At 70.4% G+C, this 22847-nt stretch overlaps 2 protein-coding genes across 4 annotated transcripts; both read right to left on the bottom strand.

Annotated features, from left to right (window-relative positions):
* Positions 1 to 148: 148 nt before the first annotated feature.
* Positions 149 to 4666, bottom strand: NUDT18 (nudix hydrolase 18). The gene is made up of 4 exons (XM_054000703.1): positions 4645 to 4666; positions 2387 to 2564; positions 1681 to 1894; positions 149 to 820 (listed from the first exon to the last, which is right to left on the bottom strand). Exons 2-4 carry the CDS (start codon positions 2540 to 2542, stop codon positions 231 to 233), a joined length of 960 nt encoding a protein of 319 aa, XP_053856678.1. The 5' UTR covers positions 2543 to 2564; positions 4645 to 4666; the 3' UTR covers positions 149 to 230.
* Positions 4667 to 5769: 1103 nt separating this feature from the next.
* HR (HR lysine demethylase and nuclear receptor corepressor) lies at positions 5770 to 20212 on the bottom strand. Of its 3 annotated transcripts, none has more exons than XM_054000673.1 (19): positions 20171 to 20212; positions 12748 to 13608; positions 11308 to 12157; positions 10564 to 10741; positions 9863 to 10116; positions 9638 to 9787; positions 9476 to 9562; positions 9277 to 9395; positions 9081 to 9159; positions 8764 to 8930; positions 8195 to 8410; positions 7939 to 8113; positions 7762 to 7837; positions 7508 to 7638; positions 6724 to 6822; positions 6512 to 6648; positions 6280 to 6447; positions 6062 to 6181; positions 5770 to 5982 (listed from the first exon to the last, which is right to left on the bottom strand). In XM_054000673.1, the coding sequence occupies exons 2-19, from the start codon at positions 13555 to 13557 to the stop codon at positions 5920 to 5922; spliced, it is 3879 nt and encodes a 1292-aa protein (XP_053856648.1). In that variant the 5' UTR covers positions 13558 to 13608; positions 20171 to 20212; the 3' UTR covers positions 5770 to 5919. The 3 variants fall into 3 exon arrangements, with proteins under 3 accessions (XP_053856648.1, XP_053856647.1, XP_053856646.1); XM_054000672.1 differs by lacking the exon at positions 20171 to 20212 and adding an exon at positions 19786 to 19891; XM_054000671.1 differs by lacking the exon at positions 20171 to 20212 and adding an exon at positions 14693 to 15048.
* Positions 20213 to 22847: the final 2635 nt, after the last annotated feature.

Below are 22847 nucleotides of genomic sequence, written 5' to 3' on the forward strand. Positions count from 1 at the left end.
CCCCAAAATCCCACTGCCCATTTTCCCCCCACACCCCACTTCCAACCGCAGCCGGAGGCAGGGAAGCAGCAGCAGCAGCAGCAGCCACGTTGATTTTATTTCTGCTCCCAGCACCCCCAGACCACAACCCAGCCCCGCAGCACCCCCCATCCACGGGCAGCACATCCCGGGGCTCCCCCTTCGGCACAGCCGCGCCCTCTCGGCCCCCCCATTCCCGAATCCATCCTTTCCTAACTCCGGACGGGCACGGTGGCACGGAGCCTGTGCAGGACGCGGCCCCGCAGCCCCTCGTCCCGCACGGGCCACCAGCGCAGCGCGGGGTCGCGGGGCTCGGGGGGCCGCTCCCGCTGCCTCCCCGGGGGCACGCTCAGCAGCACGTTGAAGCAGATGCCATCGGTGTCCCCGGAGCCCCCGGGGCGGTGCTGCAGCCCCAGCAGCCCCAGAGCCGCGGGCTGCGGCTCCCAGGCCAGGCGGTCCCGCAGCAGCCGCAGCAGCGGCGGGCGCAGCCCCGCACGCAGCTCGGAGGGGGACGTGCCGCAGGCCACCACGGGCAGGTGCGGGGTGCCGGCGGTGGCCAGCAGCAGCCACAGGTCGCCGGCGGCGTTGGCGAAGGGCAGCAGGAGGCGCAGGCAGAGCGGGGAGCAGGGCAGCTCCCGCGGCAGCGTCGGGGGGTGCGCGGGGCTCCGGCGGTAGCGGGCGGCCAGCTCCAGCACGGGCAGGATGTCCGGCGAGCGCAGCGGCAGCGAACGCGGGTCCCCGGGCCACCAGGTGGCTTGGAGGGACTCGGCGTCCGCCTCCTCGAGGGTCTTCAGGGTCCCACCTGTGGGCACAGGAGTTGGGGGGGACAGCGGGACGGGACTGAGAGGGGACACTGGTGTGGCATTGAGACCCCCCCGAGGTGGCCTGAGAGGGGACACTGGTGTGGCATTGAGACCCCCCCGAGGTGGCCTGAGAGGGGACACTGGTGTGGCATTGAGACCCCCCCGAGGTGGCCTGAGAGGGGACACTGGTGGCCCTGCGTGGGGGCTGGGGGGTGGTGGCAGGGGACAGCGATGGCCTGGCACAAAGGTGCTAAAATCCATCACGGGGTTTGCAGGGGACACCAGAGAGCTGGCACAAAGGTGGCAGGGGACACTGACCTGGGCACGGGGGAGGGGTGGGGACACCGATACCCACCATGGGGCTGGCAGGGGACAGGGACAGGGACACCCATCATGGAGATGCCATTTTCAATTATGGGGCTGGCAGGGGACAGGGACACCCATCATGGGGGGCTGGCAGGGGACAGGGACACCCATCATGGGGGGCTGGCAGGGGACAGGGACACCCATGATGGGGCTGGCAGGGGACAGGGACACCCATCATGGGGCTGGCAGGGGACAGGGACAGGGACACCCATCATGGGGGGCTGGCAGGGGACAGGGACACCCATCATAGAGATGCCATTTTCAATTATGGGGCTGGCAGGGGACAGGGACACCCACACAGGGGTGCCACTTCCCATCATGGGGGGCTGGCAGGGGACAGGGATACCCATTATGGAGATGCCATTTTCCATCATGGAACTGTCAGGGGACAGGGACACCCATCACGGGTCTGGCAGGGAAAAGGGACACCCTCCACGGGGCCAGCTGGGGACGCTCCCCCCAAGCCCCCCGTGCCCCTCGCAGCCCCACAGACCTGTGGCCCGTGCCAGGAAGGCGAAGCGGATCCAGGCCGGGCCCCTCTCCTCCAGCGCCAGCAGCGTGAGGGGCTCGCAGTCCAGCCCCGACTCCTCCCGCACCTCCCTCCGCAGCGCCGCCACGATGCCCTCGCCCGGCTCCATGCGGCCCGCGGGGAGGTACCAGCGGCCCCGGCACTCGGGCTTGGCCTCCTGCACCAGCAGCACCGCGTCCTGCGGGCGGGACGGGGGCACTGGGGCACTGGGGCGGGACTGGGGGGACTGGGGGCACGGGGCTGGACTGGGGGGACTGGGGGTACTGGGGGCATGGGGCGGGACTGGGGGCACGGGGGGCACGGGGCGGAACGGGGGGGACTGGGGGCACGGGGGGCACGGGGGCTGGAATGGGGCTACTGGGGAGAAAGGGTGGCTGGACTGGAGCCACTGGGGGGCACTGGGGGAATGGCCTGGCTGCACTGGGGGGCACTGGGGGCCACTGAGGGAATGGCCTGGCTGCACTGGGGGGCACTGGGGGCCACTGAGGGAATGGCCTGGCTGCACTGGGGGGCACTGGGGGCCACTGAGGGAATGGCCTGGCTGCACTGGGGGGCACTGGGGGGCACTGGGGGGCACCGTGGGAATGGCCTGGCTGCACTGGGGGGCACTGGGGGGCACTGGGGGGCACTGGGGGGCACTGGGGGGCACCGGGGCCGGGGGCTGCCTCACCTCCTGGTTGAAGAGCACGGCCAGCACGACGTAGCAAACGTTCCTGCCCAGGCGGACGGGCCCGGGGGGCGCGGGGGACCCCTCGAAAGTCGCCCCCACGTCCCAGGCGCCTCCATCCAGCACCGCCTCCAGCTCCGGCAGCGGCGCGTCCCCCATGGGGGCGGGGGTCCCGCGGCAGCTGCGGGCGGCAGCGGGGCCGGCTCAGGGCGTGGCGGGGTTTTGGGGGGGCGAGGGGACCCCCCAGAGGTGCAGGCGAGGGGACAGAGAGCGGCGGCGCCGGGGGGGTTGCAGGGGGTGGTGAGGGAGGGGCTCCGGCGATTGTGGGGTGCACGGGGAGGGGGGCTCAGGGGTGCTGGGGGAGGGGAAGGGTCTGCTGGACTGGGGGATGTGCAGGGGGGTGTAAATGGGGAGGGGTCTGCTGGGCCGGGGGGGGGCGTAGCACGGGAAGAGCTCGGTGGCCTTGGCGACGCAGGGGGGGGTGCAGAAGGGGAAGGGGCGGCTGGACTGGGGGACCCCCGGGGGGGCGTAGGCGGGGAGGGGCTCAGGGGTCGCTTTGGGCAGCCGGGGGGGGCTGCGGTAGGACAGGGGCTGGCCGGACTGGGGCAGGCACGGGGGGGCGCAGGACGGGAAGGGCTGGCTGGACTGGGGGGGGCACAGGGCGGCGGGAGGGAAGAGCTGGCGGGATTTGGGGGGCCGGGGGGGGCTGCGGTACGAGAAGGGCTGGCTGGACTGCAGGATGCACGGGAAGCTGAAGGAGGTGAAGGGCTGGCTGGACTGCAGGATACTGGGAGAGAAAGGCTGGCCGGACTGGAGGATACTGGGGGGAAAGGGGTAGCTGGACTGGTGGTTACTGGGGGGAAAGGGCTGGCCAGACTGGAAAATACTGGGGGGGAAAGGCTGGCCAGACTGGAAGATACTGGGAGAGAAAGGCTGGCCAGACTGGAAAATACTGGGAGGAAATTGTTGGCTGGACTGGAAGATACTGGGAGAGAAAGGCTGGCCAGACTGGAAGATACTGGGAGGAAATGGTTGGCTGGACTGGAGGATACTGGGGGAAAAGGGGTAGCTGGACTGGTGGTTACTGGGAGGAAAAGGCTGGCCGGACTGGAGGGTACTGGTGGGGAAGGGCTGGCCGGACTGGGGCGCACTGGGAGGATACGGCCGGCTGGACTGGGGGATGCCCGGGCTGGGGTAGAAGAGCTCGCCGGGCTGGGGGGTGCCGGGGGGGCTGGAGCTGGGGGGGGACCGGGGGTCCCAGGGCGGGGAGGGCTGCAGGGCGCTCTGGGGGAGGGGCTGCTCCCAGCCTGGGGGGCACGGGGGGCACGGGGGGCACGGGGGGCACGGGGGCGAGCTGGGCTGCAGGGTGCAGGGGGGGGCTGGGGGTGCGCTAGGGGCGGGGGACTGGGGGGGCTACGGGGGAGGGTTTGGGGGGGCTACAGGGGAGGGTTTGGGGGGTGCACTGAGGATTTGGGGGGGTGCAATGAGGGTTTGGGGGGGCTACAATGAGGGTTTGCGGGGGTGCAATGAGGGTTTGGGGGTGCAATGAGGGTTTGGGGGCTGCAATGAGGGTTTGGGGGTGCAATGAGGGTTTGGGGGGGCTACAATGAGGGTTTGGGGGGGTGCAATGAGGGTTTGGGGGTGCAGTGAGGGTTTGGGGGGTGCAATGAGGATTTGGGGGTGCAATGAGGGTTTGGGGGTGCAATGAGGGTTTGGGGGGTTGCAGTAAGGGAAGGGTTTGGGGGAGCTACGGAAGGATTTGGGGGGCTACAGGGGAGGGTTTTGGGGGGACTACAGGGCGCAATTAAGGGAGGGTTTGGGGGGTGCAGTAAGAGCAGGGCTTGGGGGGGCTACAGGAGGAAAATGGGTTGGGGGGCTGCAGTAAATTTTGGGGGGCTACGGGCTGCTCTACGGAGGCTGCAATAAAGATGTGGGGGTCCGCAATGCGGGCACGGTTTTTGGGGTGGGGGGGGCTGCAGCAAGGCTCGGGCGGGGGGGGGGGGCTGCACTAAGGACGCGGGGGATGCAGAAAGAGTCGGGGGGCTGCGGGAAGGGGGGGGGGCTGCAAGGAGCATCAGGAGCATGGGGAGGGGGCTGCAGGAAGCGCCAGGAGGATGCGATAGGGCTGCAGTAAGAGTGGGGGGGGCCGCAGAGAAGCTCGGGGGGTGCAGCAGCAGCAGGGGCGGCTCCGGGGGTCGCCGGGCGAGCTCCGGGACCCCGCCGCCCCCCGCCCCCGGCCCGCGCATGCGCCGCGCACTCACCGCGCCGGGGCTCCGCCGCGCCGGCCCCGCCCCCCTTGCTCGCCGCCTATTGGTCATGCCGCCGGCGCGGCTCGCTGCTCATTGGTTGAGCCTGCTGCCACTCACGTCGGGCGGGACTTGGCCTTAAAGGGGCCGCGTGGGAGCGTGGCGCAGAGTTAATTAGGCGGGGTTAATTAGGCGGCGCTGATTCTGCGGGGGTCATCGCATGGTCCCCATCGCCTCTTGTTCACGGCCCAGTGCCCTTTGGCCAGTGCTCATTGCCCGGTGTTAATTAATTGCCCGGTGCCCATTGCCGGGCGCTAATTAGTTGCCCCGTGCTAATTGCCCGGCGGTGTTGGGTCGTTTTGCTCCATGGGACAGGATGGAGCAGGCTCTGGGCCTGCCATGGGATGGTGGTGGTGAGGCAAGAGCACCCTCGGACCCGAGGGCATGGGGGGAATGAAGGGAGAGCACCCCTGACCCCAATGGGATGGGGAGGGGGTGCGGGGAGAGCACCCCTGACCCCGATGGGATGGGGAGGGGTGAAGGGAGAGCACCCCTGATCCCAATGGGATGGGGGGGAATGAAGGGAGAGCACCCCTGACCCCAATGGGATGGAGAGGGGTGAAGGGAGAGCACCCCTGACCCCAATGGGATGGGGGGGGGGTGAAGGGAGAGCACCCCTGACCCCAATGGGATGGGGAGGGGGTGAAGGGAGAGCACCCCTGACTCCAATGGGATGGGGAGGGGGTGAGGGGAGAGCACCCCTGACCCCAATGGGATGAAAAGGGGATGAAGGAAGAGCACCCCTGACCCCAATGGGATGGGGGGAATGAAGGGAGAGCACCCCTGACCCCAATGGGATGGGGGGGAATGAAGGGAGAGCACCCCTGACCCCAATGGGATGGGGAGGGGGTGAGGGGAGAGCACCCCTGACCCCAGTGGGATGAAAAGGGGGTGAAGGAAGAGCACCCTGGACCCCGATGGGATGGGGGGGGGTGACGGGAGAGCACCCTGCACCTCGCTGTGATGAAGGCAGACACCGAGGTGGGTGCTGGTGCCCCTGGAGCACCCCTGACCCCCATGGCACGGAGGGGGGGACAAAGGGAGACACCGAGGTGGGTGCTGGTGGTGCCAGCAGCCCTGGCGTGCTCTGCACTCTTTATTCCTCCTGCCCCGAGCCCCCCCCCGGCAGCTCTGGGAGCAAAGCACCGAGCAAAAGGCGCCCGGTGCCGGCTCCCCGCGGTGTCCCGGCCGTGACCGAGGCTCCCGGTGTCCTCCCGTCGCTCCGTGCCCTCACTGGCAGCCCCGCAGGACCCCCAGGGCCTCCCGCACGGCGGCGAAGATCATCCCGTCCAGCTGCGAGGGCGCAAAGAAGGGGCTCAGCACGGCTCACCCCACCCCGGCACCCCCCAAATTTCCCCCCCAGAGCACCCACCTGGGCGCGGAGGCGGCGCGGGGTCCCGGCGGGGCCGCTGCCGAGGTGCCGGAGGCGCACGGCGCTCTCCGGGGACAGGAATTGCTGCTCCACGCTGATGGTGCCGCTGAGGCTCTGCACCTGCCCGGCCGCATCAGGGTTTGCCGTGCCTCAGTTTCCCCGGGGTGGGGGGGTCGGCACAGCCTCTCGGGGTGGGGAAGGGAATCAGGGCCGCCTACCTGGTGGGGAGCCCCGGCGGGGACCAGCACGGCGTCCCCCGGGAGCTGCAGGAGGCTCCAGCCGCTCACCCCGCACTCGTCCCGCAGCCGCCGCCGCAGCGCGGGGTCCAGGTAACGCCCGGGGGGCTCCGCCGTGGCCGCCCCCTCCTGCCCCGGCTCCGGGGCTGCCTGTGGGGTGCCAGGGGTGAGCGGGGCCGGGGGCTGGAGCGGGGCCGGGGGTGTTGGCACCCACCTTGCGCAGGAAATCGCGGATCCGCGCGGCGTCCTCGGCGCGGAAGATGTGCCACAGGGCGCCGGGCACGCCGCTCTCCCCGAGCCGCTCCCGCTGCGGCGCCTCCAGCTCGTCCGCGTCCGCTGGCAGGAGCAGCTCTGCGGGCACACAGGGGTCAGCGGGATCCCGGGGGCACGGGGTGGGCATGGGGGGACCCGCAGCCCGGCCCGTACCCCGCGGTGCCGGCGCTGCGTGCGCCAGGACGCTGATGGAGTCAAGCGCTTCCACCGTCAGGTTTTTGGTCCCAAAGTTCCGCTCCTGCGGACGCACTCCTGGAAGGGGATTGGGGATTGGCGCGGCCGGGGGGAGCTCGGTGCCCCCCAAAGCCTCGGTGTCCCTCAAAGCCCGGGTAACCACCAAAACCCGGGTGACCCCAAAGCCCCGGTGCCCCCAAAAGCCCCGGGTACCCCCCAAAGCCCAAGTGCCTCCCAAAGCCCCGGTGTCCCTAAAAGCCCCGGTGCCCCCCAAACCCCCGTGCTCCCCGAAGCCCCGGTGCCTCCTAAAAGCCCCGCTGCCTCCCAAAGCCCTGGTACCCCCCCAAAGCCCCGGGTACCCCCCAAAGCCAGGGTGCTGCCCAAAGCCCCGGAGCCCCCAAAGCTCTGGCTGCCCCCCAGAACCCGGGTGCCAACCAAAGCCCCGGTGCCCCCAAAGCCCTGGTGGCCTCCAAAGCCCCAGTGCCTCCTTAAGCCCCGGTGCCCCCCAAAAGCCTGGATGACCCCAAACCCGGGTGCCCCCCAAAGCCCCGGGTGCCCCCCAAAAGCCTGGATGACCCCAAAGCCCCGGTGTCCCTAAAAGCCCCGGTGCCCCCCAAAAGCCTGGGTGACCCCAAACCCGGGTGCCTCCCAAAGCCCCGGGTACCCCCCAAAGCCCCGGAGCCCCCAAAGCTCCGGCTGCCCCCCAGAACCCGAGTGCCCCCCAAAGCCCCGGTTCACCCCAAAGCCCCGGTACCGCTCTCACCGTAGGCCACGCAGACGCGCGGGCGCAGCCAGCGCTGGCCCCGCTGGCCCCGCAGGTAGGTGGCCAGGTTGAGGCGGCCGCTGGCCCCGCAGTACTCGGGCAGGGGCAGGCTGGCCCGCAGGTTGGTGGCCCTGTGGCACAGGGGGGTGTGGTGACACTCAGGAGCCCCCCACAACCCCACTGAGCCCCGCTGGCCAAGCCAGCTGGCGTGGGGAGGGGACATCGGGGTGACGGCACCCCGTGCTGTCACCCACCGGCTCAGCTCCGTGTCCCCAAGGCCACTCTCCAGCTTCAGCAGGTCCCCGCTGCTCTGCTCCTGCTCGGGGCACGCTGTGGGAGAGAGCCCGGTGCCACATCAGGCACGGAGCCAGGGGTGCACAGCCTCACCCCAAAATCACGCCGGGGACCCCACGGACTCCTCGTCCCCTCACCTGTGCTGGCGGCAAAGCCACCCCAAAACTCCCGGCTGCTCATCCGCACGCGGCTCCGCGGTGCCCGCAGGTTCACCGCCTCCACCTCCTCCTCCTCCTGTCCCGAGGGCTGGAAGGATTCGGGCGCCCACAGCCGCGGCTCCAGCCTCTTCTGCAGCCCTGAAACCAGCACAGGCTGCCGGGGCAGCCAGGGCTCAGTGGGGAAGCTGGGGGGCTCCCGGCTGTCCCCCCAGCCGCACGGATGGGGGGGGCTCACCTGGCCCTGCCTCCAGTGCTCCTGGAACAGTTTGTAGTCGCTGGCGTGGCCGGGGTCGTGCAGCCAGAGCAGCCCGCTGGGCGCCAGGATGCAGTGGGATGCGGGGGGGTCCGGCGAGCCGGGGGGGCTCAGCTCGGCGCCCGCCTGCCTCTCCTGGATCTTCTTCTCCACCACGCGGGCGATGATGCTGTCCAGGATGCTGGTCAGGCGATTATCCTGGGGGGGGGGGGGGACGTGATTGGGGAGCCCCTCAGCCCACGCGGACCCCCCCCAGCCCCAACAGAGCGGGGTGGGCAGTGGGGCACGGGGGGGCCAGCAGGGCACGGGGGGGGGGCCAGTAGGGCACGGGGTGGCCAGCAGGGCACGGGAGGGGCCAGCAGGGCACGGGGGGGTCAGCAGGGCACGGGGTGGGCCAGCAGGGCACGGGAGGGGCCAGCAGGGCACGGGGTGGGCCAGCAGGGCACGGGGTGGGCAGCAGGGCACCGGGGGGGCCAGCAGGGCACGGGGGGGCCAGCAGGGCACGGGGGGGCCAGCAGGGCACGGGGTGGCCCGAGGGCCGCGGGACTCACGCTGGGCAGGGCCGGTGCCACGGGGGCGAAGGCCATTCGCACCCCGTCCTGCCCCAGGCACAGCTTCACGGCGGTGGAGGCCAGGAGGTCGCAGAGGGTCGTGGTCTGCACGGCCCCCCCCCGCGCCGGGGGCTGCCCCGGGGACGGCGGCCCCCCCTCGGGGCTCTCTGCTCGGGGGAGAACGCGGTCAGGGTTGCTCACGCCGTCCTCCGCACGGCACCCCCTACCCAGCACCCCAAAAGGGGACGGGGTGCGGCATCCCTGACCCCCCCGGAGCGGGGCCGTGCCCGCGGCGGGGGGGTCGCAGCCGGCCCTACCTTCCTTGATGGGCCGGGCGGGGTCGGCGGGGCCGTGGCTGCGGGGTGGCAGGGTGGGCACCGCGGCCCCCGGCGGCTCCTGAAACACCCCGGAGCAGTGGGGATCCAGGTGGGAGCCACATCCCACGCCCTGTGCAGGGTTGGGGTGCACCTGCACCCCCCTTTTCCCCAGCACCCAGAGCCCCCCCCCCCGTACCTGCCTGCCCGGGGGCTCCGCCAGGCTCTGCTCCGCAGCCCCCTCCCCGCAGGGGCAGTGGGATTCGATGCCAAACTTGACCCTGACCTCGTGCAGAAGCTTCCAGAGCCGGGTCAGGACTGCGGGCGGATGGGGACAGGGGTGTCAACCCCCCGGCAGTGACCAAAGTGGGGTTTTTGGGGCTGGGGGACACACTCACCACGGGTGGGGATGAACTGCGTGGGGACCAGGGATGACACGTGGTGGTCCCGCCCGGGGGTGCACTCCGGTGGCAGCGCCGGGCCCTCTGTGTCAGAGAGAGGCTTGTCCCCACTTTGTCCCCGCTGACACCCCCTTTTTCCACCCCTCCCCGTCCCCATACCAGGGCCACTCTCCTCCCGCCTGCTGCGGTGGCAGTCGGGGCACAGCTGGAAGCCACATCTGGCGCAGCTCCAGTGGGAGTTGAAGAAGCCACGCTGGCAGGCGTCACAGAGCTGGGGGGCTCCTTCCCCCCGCCTCCAGCCCGTCACCCCTGCGGGAAACACAGCCTCAGCCTCCCCGTGTCCCCAGTGTCCCCAGGGTCACCCCCACCCTGGTCCCTGCTTACCCCCGGGCCCGCCGGGGGCTCCCGGCCACGTGTCCCTGTCCCTGCGGACGGCGGCGCAGAAGGGGTCCCCCAGGACCCCCAGCAGGTACTTGGCCAGGCAGAGGCTGCTCCCCACGTTCCTGACCCCCACGTTCCTGCTCCCCACGTTCCTGACCCCCGGATCGGGGCCAGCCCCTTCCAGCAGCTCCCCCTGGGCCTCCCCCAGGCTGCAGAGGCCATCGACGTTCAGCTCCCCGTTGTCCCCCAGGGCGAACCTGCGGGGAGAGGGGGCAGAGCCGGGGGTGCTCAGAACGGGGTCATGAGACAAGGGCTGAAAACTTGGGGTGGTGGGGGAGGATGTGAGAAAAGGGCAGGATGAGGAAGGGATGCTCAAAAGTAGGGGGAGGGGACCCCCTAAAGCGGGGTGACAGGAGGCGATGCTCCAAAGTAGGGTGACAGGAGAGGGTGCTGTGAAGCGGGGTGACAGAGAGGGTGTCCCAAAGAGGGGTGACAGGAAGGGATGCTCCAAAGTGGGGTGAAGGCGGGGGATGCTCTAAAGAGTTGGGAGACAGGAAGGAAATGCTCTGAAATGGGGTGATACAAGGGGACTTTCCCAAGTGGGGTGATCAAAAGGGATATTCCAAAGAAGGGGATGCTCCACCGCTGCCCCACACGTCCTACTGGACCCTCTCCCCCGCCCTGTGAGCTCACCCCGGGCTCACCTGCGGAAGTGCAGCAGCCTGCAGGTGCTCTCGGGGGGCTCCTCCTCCTCCTCCTCCTCGCCCTCGGGGTCCCCCCCGGCGCGGGGGGCGCAGGCACAGCAGCGGGGGATGCTGGGGGGCAGCGCCGTGCAGGGCAGGCTCTGCAGGCACCACGGCTCCCCCGCACGGCTCGGCGGCTCTGGGGACACGGGAAGCGCTTGGGGACACCGCGGAGCCCCATCCACACCAGCTGGGAGGGACTGGCAGCGCCCAAGGCCAGCTTGGACGGGGCTTGGAGCAGCCTGGGGTGGTGGGAGGTGTCCTTGGGGCATGGCAAGGGGTTGGGACTGGATGGGTTTTAGGGTTCCTTCCGACCCAAAGCATTCCGGGATTCTGGGATCCTGTGACTGGCACGCTGCGGCGGGGGCTGGAAACTGGGCCAGAAAGTAGGGCTGGAAAGTAGGGCTGGAGCTGCGCGGAGGTCAGGCCCGGGGTGCCAGCACCTCCCCGAGGAGCCACTGCCTCGGCAATCCCACCCCAGCGTGTCACGCTGCCCCAAAGGGACATTTCGATCCGTGCCCACCCTGGGAATCGCTGCCAGACCCGGTCACGCCGGGGAAAAACCCCAGCGCAGCAGGTTCCGCAGCCCACACGTGTTCCCAGCTGGTGTTGTGGGCGCCGGGAACCGGGATGCAAAATTCCCTTGGGATCGGGCGCTGCCCCCGCCCTCTCCCCGGCCCCGCTGCGCATCCTGTGCATCCTCACCTTCATCTCCCAGCTCCATCCTCCTCTCCTCGGGGTCCCCCGCGCTCTCCGTGCCATCACCCGGGCACGCGGTGGCCTTGGTGCCCCTCTTGGCCGCCCCGGCGCCCTCGCCGGCAGGGCGAGGCCCATCGGCGGTGCCGTGGGGGCGTTTGGCCGAGCGCTTGCCCTCCCCGGGGGTCTCGGGACCCCCGTCCCGCCGGGAAGCTTTGGGGCGAGGCAGCGACTGCTCCGAGTGCCGCGTCAGCCACGTCTTCTTCAGCTTGGTGTGGTTGCTGGGGGGGCACGGGAAACGCCCCCCGGCCATGCCCAGGGTGGGCTCGAAGGGGTTGGGCACCCCGCAGCCCACCCCCGGGCACCCATCGCAGCCCGGGGTGGGGCAGAGACAGCCCGGGGGGGGCTCCGGCTTGGCCAGAGCCGCTGGGTAGTGCCCGTCCGCCAGCAGGGGCGAGGGGCTGGGCTCCCCGCGTGAAGGGGGCGAGCCGGGCTGGGCGCTTCGGTAGCCCAGGCGCTCATCTTTGGGCTCCGAGGGCCGGCCCGGCCCCGCGTCCATGGAAAAATCGGCGCCGTGGGGCCGTGCGCCCACCCAGGCCCCCCCGCAGCCCCCCGAGCCGGGCTGCAGGAGGAACAGGGGGTGGCTGGCGCCGGGGGGAGGCGTGCGGGGATGGGGAGCGGGCACCGCCGAGCTGCCCCCCGCCCGGCCATCCCTCCACGGGGCTCCCGGCAGCTCCGGCACCGCCGGCTCCCCCTCCCCGTCTCTGTCCTGCCCTGCTTGGCTCTTGCCCAGCAGCTGCGGCGCCGCGTGGTTCTTGGTCGAGGGGTGGAACCCGGGTCCTTTCTTGGCGTAAAACTCCTGGAAGGGAGCAGAGGTGCGGTGTCACCCCAGCTGGGGGTCCCCGTCCCGCCTCTGTCGCCCACATCCCTGCGAGGCGGTGATGGGGAACATTCCGTTCCCCTGCCTCAGTTTCCCCCACGGCCCTGCCAGGCTGGGCAGCCGCCCGGTGCTTCCCGGTGCTCGGGGTTGGCTTCTGGGGTGCCCGTGTCCCCCGCTGCCAGCGTGGGAAAGGAATGGGGAGCCGCAGCGGCACCGGCGGGGTGCGACGGGCGCGCCCAGGGCTGGCAGCGCTGCCTCCCGCCGCCCCCGTGCCGCGGCTCCCGCCGCCGTGACTCAGCCCGGGGGTGGCATCACCCGCGGGGACACCGCGGAGCGCAGCGTCACCCCGGCGGCGCTCGGGGGGCTGGGACCCCCCTGCCGAGCTGTGGAGGGGAGCAGAGGGCTGCGCCCCCCCCCCCGGGGTGCTGCCAGGCCCTGCCCTGGCTGCGGGCGGCAGCGTCGCCTTTCGCAACCCGCCTCTCCCAGCCGCGTTCAGGCAGGGCTGGAGCCGCTGTCACCTCCGGGACCGCCGAGCATCCTCGCTCCGGAGCCTCTCCGAGGTGTCCTACCTTGTTCCCTGAGCTGGAGCACTCGTCGAAGGGGGCCGGAGCCGCCTTGCACCTCGGCGGGACCCCCAGGTAGAGGGGCTGTCCCCAGGCGGGCGCGTAGGGGCCCAAACGCCAGTCCAGGCCGGCGAAGCGCCCGTCGCCCACCGCCCCCGGCCCCTCCGCCCCTGCCCCGCCGAACGGGGGCTCGGCCGGCGGCCCGGTGGGCAGCAGCGAGGACAGGAGGAAGGGGCTGTGCTTGGCCTCCACGAGGAAGGGGCAGTGGCGGAAAGCCGGGGGCTCTCCGGCCGCGTCCCCCGCCGCGCTGCGGGGCTTGCCGGCGGTGCCGGGGCGCGGCGCGTCCAGCCCCGGCACGGGCAGGGGGTAGCGGTGGTACGCGTGGCTGTAGAGGGCCAGCGGGGCCAGCACGGCCTCGGCCCAGCGCGGCCCCGGGTGCTCCTTGCAGGGCTCCCCCCAGCCCGCCTTGGGCTGCCCGTTCCGGGGGGGCAGCAGCGGGGGGAGCTCGGCTCCGTCCTTGGGGCGGCACAGGGAGTCCCGCAGGCACGGCGGGGCCGGTGGGTAGGGGCAGCCCAGGCGGCCACCGGCGAGCTCCCGGACGGGTCCCAAACATCCCTCGGAGCCCCTCCAGGGACATCCTTTCTCCATGCCGTAGCTCAGCTTGCCGGGCTCCGGGTAGCCCTGGAGTCCCAGCTCGGCAGCGGCGCCTCGGGATAAGAGCATCCCGCTGCTCTCCATCGCCCGGGAGTCCTGCGCTGCCTCCGGGGCTCTTCTCCACCGCGCCGGGGTCTCCCCCATCCTCGCGTCGCTGGCCATGCTGCTCCGACACTCATGTGGTGCTCAGCGCCGTCCCGGGCAGGCCGGATCCTGCGGGCAGGGGAGAGGGACATTAGTGGGGAACAGCACCCACCCCTGCCCGGGCAGCGCTGCTGGGGAAACTGAGGCACGGGGATGCTTGGGGGCGTTGCTGGGGGGGCTGCCTTCAATCCCCCCAGCTCCATCCTCCCGTGTTTGGTGGGAGGCGCCCCGGCACGGCGGGGGGATGCCCGGCTCCCGTGCCCCGCGGCATCCGTCGGGACGCACGATCCGGGCGGACACGTGTCTGGGCCGTGTGTCCCCGTCCCATCCCGGCCCTCCTGCGCCCATCCCGGCGGGGCCGGCGGCCGGGACGCACCTCGCGCCCACCAGTCCCTCCGCACCCAGGCTGGCCCCGCGCCCGGCCGCTGGCACCCAGCGTGGGGAGGCCGTGCCCCGCGCAGGTATTCGCCTCCGGCCAGGGCTGGGCTGAGCTTCCCAGGAGGGCTTCCAGCGAGGGGGGAGCTCCCCGCTCGCAGGGGCCCCTCCTGGGAGAAATGCCTGGGGGGATTTGCAGGATTAACCCTCCTCCGGGACCCGGGCCACACGCAGACGCGGGTGCGGAGCCAGAGCTCGCAGCGCCGGCGGTCGCATCCCTTCCCCGTGTCCCCCAGCCCGCCGTGTCCCGCTGCCGGAGCAGCCGAGGGGGACAGAGCCGAGCTCAGCCAGCTCCCGGCCCTGCTGCGGGGTGGGACAGAGCCGCCCCGAGGGCCGCGATGGGGACAGGAGCAGGGTGGGGACAGGAGCGTGTGTCCCCAGAGCCGCCTGTTCCCGTCACATCCTCCTCCCAGAGAGGGCAAAGTCCCCATTCCCACGATGCTCGGGCACCGTGCCTGTCCGAGCCGGGGCACCCTGGGGCACAGGGACACCCTGGGGACAGCCACGCCATCCCTCCAGGGCCAGGCTTTCCCACCCAGCCCCATCTCGGGAAGCTGTTCCAGCACAGCCCCGAGGCTGCCCCACCAGCTGCCCTCGTCGCGGTCACCCCGAGGGTGACACTGCCCCAGGGTGACGTTGTGCCCTGTCCTCCATCGCAGCCGGAGCACAGGAAGCTGCTCCCGCTGCTCGGCGAGCATCCCCACTGCCCCACAGCTACCTGGAGGGTCCATCAGGGACCCCAGCGCCGAGGACGAGCGGGGTCTCCGCCGGTGACACCGGGTCCCGGAGAGGCGAAGCCGGGCGGGCGGGAGCACCTAAACCCACAGGCTGAAGGGGTCCGGCTCCGGGATCTGGAGGAGGCAGAAAGCCGCCCGGGCGGCCCTGGGGATGTTCTTCTCCTCGTGCTGGAGCTGGAGTTTTTGATCCATTGGCTTGGGAGGCTCCGTGCTCCTCCTGCCTTTCGTCCTGCGAGCTGGGGCTCCCGGCGGGCTGGGATTCGGGGACGGGGGTGCCCAGGGAGCAGCGGCAGCACGAGCGGGACCTTCCCCCGGCTCTAGGCGGCCCTGAGCATCCTGGGGCGATGACCACGGGACAAGGAGGTGGCAGTGGCTCTGCTCCCCACGAGCGTGCAGCCTCCGCCGGCTCCGGCAGCGACTGGGCGGGCGGGAGGGATGCTGGGGCTGCTGACGCCCGGGAACCGGGAATCGGCGCGGTGCCGGCGGTGCCGCCCAGCCCCGGGGGCACCGGCGGCGGTGCCAAGGCGGGCAGGTGTGCTCTGCCCCGTGCGGGTGAAGAAAGCGCCCTTTGTTCGCCAAGGCCGCCCCGTCACCAATGAAAGGCTCCAGCCGCCCGCTCCGGGCGAAACTGGAACGGGAGAAACACCGGGACAAAAGTCCCTGTCCTGGTGCTGGGGAGCTGCTGGGGGAGGCATGTCCAGCACGGAGCGTGTGGCCATCCTACGGGATGGGAGTCCCCAGGACCCCAAACCCCTCCGGCTTTGGCCAAAGGTTACAGATCTGGCCTCAAGTCGTGGTCCAGAGCCGTGCCCGTGGCTCCCGCAGCTGCCTGGGGAGCAGGCAGAGCTCCTCGTGCCCCTGCAGACCCCGCAGCAGCCGCCTGGGGAGAGCGGGGTGTGCTCCAAGGGGTGCAGGGGGCCTTGTGGAGCACAGGGTGCTGTGACAGCATCCTGGAGGTGCCACAGTGACCGGGGATGAGGAGGGAGTGCCTGGGGCCTCTCATCCCTGCCCTGCAACCCACCAGGATAACACCCATGGCAGCTGTGCCCACTGGGGTCACACAGATCCCAGCTGTGCCCACCAGGATCACACAGATCCCAGGATCACACAGATCCCAGCCATGCCCACCAGGGTCACACAGATCCCAGGATCACACAGATCCCAGGGTCACACAGATCCCATCTGTGCCCACCAGGATCACACAGATCCCAGCCGTGCCCACCAGGGTCACACAGATCCTAGCCGTGCCCACCAGAGTCTCACAGATCCCAGGATCACACAGATCCCAGGATCACACAGATTTGAGCCGTGCCCACCAGGATCACACAAATCCCAGCCATGCCCACCAGGATCACACCCATGCCAGCCGTGCCCACCGGGATCACACAGATCCCAGCCGTGCCCACCAGGGTCACACAGATCCCAGGGTCACATAGATCCCATCTGTGCCCACCAGGATCCCACAGATCCCAGGATCACACAGATCCCCACTGTGCCCACCGGGGTCACACAGATCCCAGGATCACACAGATCCCAGCCATGCCCACGAGGATCACATAGATCCCAGCTGTGCCCACCACATCACACAGATCCCAGGATCACACAGATTTGAGCCATGCCCACCAGGATAACACCCATGCCAGCCGTGCCCACCAGGATCCCACAGATCCCAGGATCACACAGATCCCAGCCGTGCCCACCAGGATCACACAGATCCCAGGATCACACAGATCTCAGCTGTGCCCACCAGGATCCCACAGATCCCAGGGTCACACAGATCCCAGCCATGCCCACCAGGATCCCACAGATCCCAGGATCACACAGATCTCAGCTGTGCCCACCGGGGTCACACAGATCCCAGGGTCACACAGATCCCAGCCGTGCCCACCAGGATCCCACAGATCCCAGGGTCACACCCACCCCAGCCATGCCCTGCTGCCCACCAGGCAAAAGCCGGGACCCTGTGGGTGCCCCCACACCATCCCCAAACCCCAGGACCCCCATCACGAGGACACCCGACCCCAAACCCCCCAGCACCCACTGCAGACGAGCCCCGGAGAGCGAGCAGCAGATCCAGGGGGGTCTCCCAGGTGGACCCCCCCCCCCCCCCGCTCCTGGGCTCCCGAGGGGCTGGCACTGATGCCAGCAGCGCCGTGCGGGTTTATGTAACCCGCGTGTGTCCCCGGGACGTGCCCGCCTTACATAAACCCCATCCCTGGGCACGGCTGGCCCGGCACGGCTCGGCACGGCTCGGCAGCGGGCAGGGGGCACGGGAGAAGGGCTGAGGGCAGGCCGGGGCCCGCGGGAGCCCAGCAGAGCCGCGGGCTGCCCGCAGCTCAGCAGCTTCCTCGCGGTCCGGTCCCGCTGGGAGCTGGCAGCGGGGGTTAACCCTTGCTGGGCACGGCTCGGGCCACCGCGTGCCACCGGGGTCACCTGGCCGTGCCAGCTGGCCCCATCCCATGGCCGGCCATAGCGGCACCCCCGAGCCCTGCTCGCCCAGGAGGTTTTGGGGTGCTGCTGGCTGCACCCAGTGGGTGCCAGGGAACAGGGAGGGGACCCAGACAGGGCTCGGGGCGAGGGAGAGCCCGCGCCTGCCTGCGATGAGAAGGTGCTGAAAGACGAACTCTTCCCGTTCCCTCCCTCCGTTCCTCAGGAATGATGGATCCGGAAGGGCTGGCACGGAGCTGGCAGCCGGGAGGGACCCCGGGGAAGGGTCCGCAGCGTCCCGGCGTGCCCGGGGGGCTCTGGGGGTGTCCGGGCATCTCGGGGATGTCGCGAGGGAGGGGACAGGTGGGGAGAGGGATGGACGCACCACGCCGAGAACACCGAGGAGAGTCGGTGGCAGCCATTGCTGGGGCAAGGAGCAGGGGGATGATGGAGGGACAACGGGGAATTTCCCACCATGCACTGGGGCAGCATCCCTGGCACTGTCCCCTCCCCACGCCACGCTGCCCTCGGAGTGCCAGGCAGCCTGAAGCCCTGGTGGTGCCTTCCCGGGGCCAGTGCGGTCCCCACGGGGTAGCCACGCTGTGGGACGCTCTGTTGGGGCTCAGCCACTGCTCCCCGATCCCAGGAGCAGATCCGTGCCTGCTCCCACAGCCCCTGGCCGGGTCCCTCCACACCCTGCCCGTCCCAGCGCGACCCCCAGAGTGAACGGGGGGGGTCCAGGCTGGGTTTGAGTTCTGCCAGCTGGGAGATAACCCCCGAGGGGGTTCTGCCTTGGTGGCTTGGCACAGAGCTCCAAAATCCTTGGTTTTGCCCCAAATCAGAGGGCGAGCAGAGGGACGGCAACACCCAGGAGCCGAGTGCTGGCCAGAACGCCACCGCGGGAGGCCGGAAACTCCCGAATTAGAGACCTTGGCATCCCTGCCCCGCTCCAGCATGGGGGGGACGCTGTGGGGACGTGGGGCAGAGGGACATTGTCCCCACGGTGTCCCCTGGGATCATGGGGGGTTCTGTGAGGACGTGGGGCAGAGGGACAGTGTCCCCACGGTGTCCCCTGGGATCGTGGGGGGTTCTGTGGGGACGTGGGGCAGAGGGACAGTGTCCCCACGGTGTCCCCTGGGATCGTGGGGGGTTCTGTGGGGACGTGGGGTGGAGGGACAGTGTCCCCACGGTGTCCCCTGGGATCGTGGGGGGTTCTGTGAGGACGTGGGGTGGAGGGACAGTGTCCCCTCGGTGTCCCCTGGGATCGTGGGGGGTTCTGTGGGGACGTGGGGTGGAGGGACACTGTCCCCACAGTGTCCCCTGGGATCATGGGGGGACGCTGTGGGGACGTGGGGCAGAGGGACATTGTCCCCACGGTGTCCCCTGGGATCGTGGGGGGTTCTGTGGGGACGTGGGGCAGAGGGACAGTGTCCCCACGGTGTCCCCTGGGATCGTGGGGGGTTCTGTGAGGACGTGGGGTGGAGGGACAGTGTACCCACGGTGTCCCCTGGGATCGTGGAGGGACGCTGTGAGGACATGGGGTGGAGGGACAGTGTACCCACGGTGTCCCCTGGGATCGTGGGGGATCCCAGTGCAGGACAGGGGATCCCCAGAATGATCCAGCGCTGGCGGGGGGGGGGGGGATGGATGAGGGTCCCCCAGAACCTCCATGCTGATGTCCCAGCAGGGTCCTGCCAGCCCCATCCCGGTGCTCACAGCACCCGCCTGGACCAGGGCACCCCCAGACCCACAAACCGCCTCTGCCCGGGGAAGAACCCAAAATCCAGCTTTTTCCTCATGCAAAATGGATCCCCGCTCCGGCTTGCCCGGAGAGCGCACACAGAACCCCAGCCCTTCCTCTTCCTCCTCCTCCTCCTCCTTCCTCCTCCTCCCAGCCCCGGCACAGAGCCCGGCACGCACCTACCTGCCTCCACCGCGGCGCAGGTGAGGAAGCTGAGGGCGCAGGCGGAGGAAGCAGCCCCGATCCCCCCCACCCCGTGCCCAGCACCGGGCGCGGTGGCCGGGAGAGCTTTTGTTAATCTGCACCCGGCGCTTAAATTAAAAAAAAAAAAAGAAAAAAAAGAAAAAAAAGGAAAAAAGGAAAAAAAAAAAAAAACCCCACGTCAAACCTTCAGGAGTCTGGAGGCTGCGGCGGAGCGGAGGGCACGGGAGGACACTCACTCCCACACGAGCAGCTTTCTGGGAATTAGGGCCACAGCCCAACTGCTCTGGCAGCCTGCGCTCCCCTCCAGCCCTGGCTGCCGGTACGGCGGGGCCTGGGCAACCTCCCCGGTGCCGGTGCCGGTTCCGGACAGCCTCAGCGGCCCCGTCCGGCCCCGCCGCCGCAGGGTCGCACGCTTCTCCCGACCCTAATCTCCCGCTTTTCCCCAGGGAGGTGAGTAAGCATCGCTAATCCCGCTCGCTTCGCTGCCGGGGACGGACGAGCCGCTCCCCCCGGGGCTGCGGCCGCTCCCGACGCCCCCAGGGCGCCCTGCCCAGCCCGGGTCGCCCCTTCCCCGGGTGCCGCACGCCCTCGAGGCGAAGCTTGGGATGGACGGAGCGAGGAGAAGGAGCGAGGAGAAGGAGCGAGGAGAAGGAGCGGCTGCTCCGCGTCAGAGGGCACGGCGGGATGTCGCATCCAACCCACCTCTGCCGGTGTCCCCCATGCCGCTGTGCCAGCCCCGCGCGCGGCCCGGGAATGCCGGGGGGGACGCAGGAGGACCCGGAGGCGATGGATGCTGCCGGATGCCGCCGTCCCCGCATCCCTCCTTCCCGAGGAGGACGAGCCGTCCCGGCAAGCCCCGGTGCGGGGGCACGGTGCCCGTCCTGTGCCACCCCCCGGCCCCCCCTCCACGTGCCCGGGACTCCTGTTTACCCAGCGCCAGGAACCGGCTTCAAATACCTTGATGTAATTAAAAGCTCACCCCGGGGCCAAGGGCTTAGGACGGCAGCCAGGGACACGGGCAGCCCGCTGCCACCTGCGTGCCGCACCGGCAGGGCTGGCAGCTGCCCGCGCTCCTGGCAGCACCTACCTGGCAGCGCCCGGCGGCTCCTGCCCTCAGCCCGGGCCCCTCCGGCGATGCGGTGACACGGATCCTGCTGCGGGGACGCGGGACAGGAGCGATGGGCAGCCCCTGCTCGCTGCCTCGGTTTCCCTCGGCGGTTGGAAATGCTGTGCCTCAGTTTCCCCCTGGTGGCCGCAGATGCTGTGCTGTCCCCAGAGCGGGGTGCCCAGCACGCCCTGGAGGTGGTGCCCAGCTCCCCACCAGCCTGGGGATTGCGGTCCCCAAAAAGTCCTCAGCCCAGCGCCCGTGGTGTCACGGCAGGGACACGGAGCCGGAGCCGTCCTCGGGCCAGCGCGGGCTGGCTGGGGACAGACGGGTCCCCGGGGGGACAGGCGGCTGCGGGGAGGAGCGGGGGGGATGCAGCAGCGTTCCTTCAGCTGCGTCCTCCCACACTCCCGTCACCTCGAACGCCCTTTCCCCGACCCCTCCCGCCACCGCCGCGCTTCCCACCCGTCATCCTCTTCCTCGCCATCCTCCTCTTCCTCCTCCTCATCCTCACCAGCGGCTCACCGGCAGCCTGGGGGCATGTGCGCGCTTGAGACACGGTGTGGGGGCGCAGCGGGAGCCCACCCCCCCAGAACGAGGAGGGGAGGTCTCACCTGCGCGGCAGCGCTGGGGAGGGACCGGGGGGGGGTCTCATCCCCCGCGCCCGCGGCTCCTCAGCCCGCCCTCGCTGCCCTCTGCGGCGGGAGGCAGCTGAGAGCTCCCGGGGCTGCCAGAAAAGAGGCTGCGTTTAAACAACAGACATAATTATGCTTTTGATACCGTCTGCTAAAAATACAGCGCGGTGCCGCGCGGGGAGCCATGTGTGCGCGGCCTCACATGGCTCCCGGCCCCAACAGCTGACTCAGGCCGCGGCCACCGACAGGGGACAGCCGTGGGGGGAGCCCCGTGGGGAGCGGGGGGGTCACACCCTCACCCGGGACCCCCAAACAGCCGGTCTGGGGGGGAGAAGGGCAGCCCGGGGGCGGCAGGAGCATCCCACAGCAAAGGCAGCGGAGGGAAATGAGCTGGGGATGGGGCAGGGAAGGAGGGGGGGGGGGGGTTGCAGGAGCGTGGATGTCACTCGGTGGGTTTTGGGGGGGGGGCTCGGGCTGCTCCCGGGGGTGGGGGGGGCGAGGAGGATGTTGGGGAGTGCAGGGTGGGGGGCAACCCCAAGCACCCGGCAGCTCCCCGGGGAGGTAAATCCCGTTCGGGAGGAATGACCCCAATTTCCCTGAGCCTGCACCGCCCGGGGAAGAGACGGGGGTGGGTGACACCCCCGCAGGGTCCGGCCATGGCACCCCCGGCCCTCCGGGAACGGGCAGTGGGGGCACCACGGCCCGGGGTTGGCAGCACAGCATCAGCCGCGTCCCTGACAGCTGGCACGGAGCAGCCCTGCGTCACCCGGTCCCCTGCCAGCTCCCGGGGATGCAGGCAGGGAGCCATTCCCTGTGTCCTGTCCCTCCCTGCCTCGTCCCCAGCCCCTCTCCAGCTCTCCCGGAGCCCCTCCAGGCCCTGGAGGTTCCCTTCCCCAGGTGAGCACCCCCAGCTCTCCTAAGCTGGCTCCAGAGGGGCTCCGGTTTTGGAGCATCTCCGTGGCCTCCTCTGGACTTGCTCCAGCAGCTCCACGCCCCTCTGATATTGGGGACCCCCGAGCTGCAGGTGGGGTCTCACCTGAGCGGAGCAGAGGGGGAGAATCCCCTCCCCGAGCCCGCCGGGAATGCAGCCCGCGCCCCCCCCCCCCCTACTGATGTCACCTCCTTCACCCCCCCCAGCCCCACTGTCCCCCCCACTCCAGCCATGCAAAGCCTGCCCGGGGGTTTGGGGTGGCACAGGGGGTCCCCACAGCGGTGCCAGCCGGGGCTCAGCCTGGCACCCCCTCCACGGAGGGGACGGTGGCAGCGGGCGAGCTCAGGTCAGGCGCTTAAACTGCTGTGCTGGGGCGGTGCCAGGCGAGCCGGGGGGGATTAGGGCTTTGCTGATGCAGCCTGGCACTGGCCCGTGCGCTGACACAGCTGGGATCAGCGCTGGCACCGCCGGAGCTGCCTCGGCCCCGGGGGGGGACGGGCTGTGCCACCCCGCCCGGCTCCTCCTTGGGTTTCAACCCCCCGGGGGACACACGGATCTACCAAAGCAGGACACCAAAACTCCTTGTTCCTTCCCAGGAGCCCGCTTTCCCCTCCTCGGAAGGCGCTGGTGTCGTGCCTCAGTTTCCCCAAGCTGCGAATCCCTCACCCCGCACCCAGGGAGCGCAACACGGCGCTGCTGGGAGCACCCCAACATGCAAGAACCCCCCCGTTTGACCCCCTGGTGGCCCCAGCAGCCTCGCTGGGCCGTATCCTTGGAGGAACCGCGCTCCCTAAGCGGCTTTAGGGGGATTACAGGCAGCCCCCTGGCCCTCGCTGTCCCCACCCAGCCTTCCTTCTCGGCTGCTTTAAGTAATCGTCTCGCAGGCAGTTTTACGGGGCTAATCCAGCCACCTCCACCTAATCTGCTCCAACACCCCTGCCTGCCCCGGGCCGCCCCGCGGAGCCCGGCCCGGGCGGGCCCGGACGCTCCCGCTTGCCCTGGGAAGACCCCCGAGATCGGGCGGCAGCCAAGGGCTAAAAATACAGCTGGCCCCAGGGGCGAGGGCAAGGGAGGATTGGGAGCGAGGGGATTG

Source organism: Vidua macroura, chromosome 28 (genome assembly GCF_024509145.1).
Source record: "Vidua macroura isolate BioBank_ID:100142 chromosome 28, ASM2450914v1, whole genome shotgun sequence".
NCBI classification, from domain to species: Eukaryota; Metazoa; Chordata; class Aves; order Passeriformes; family Viduidae; genus Vidua; species Vidua macroura.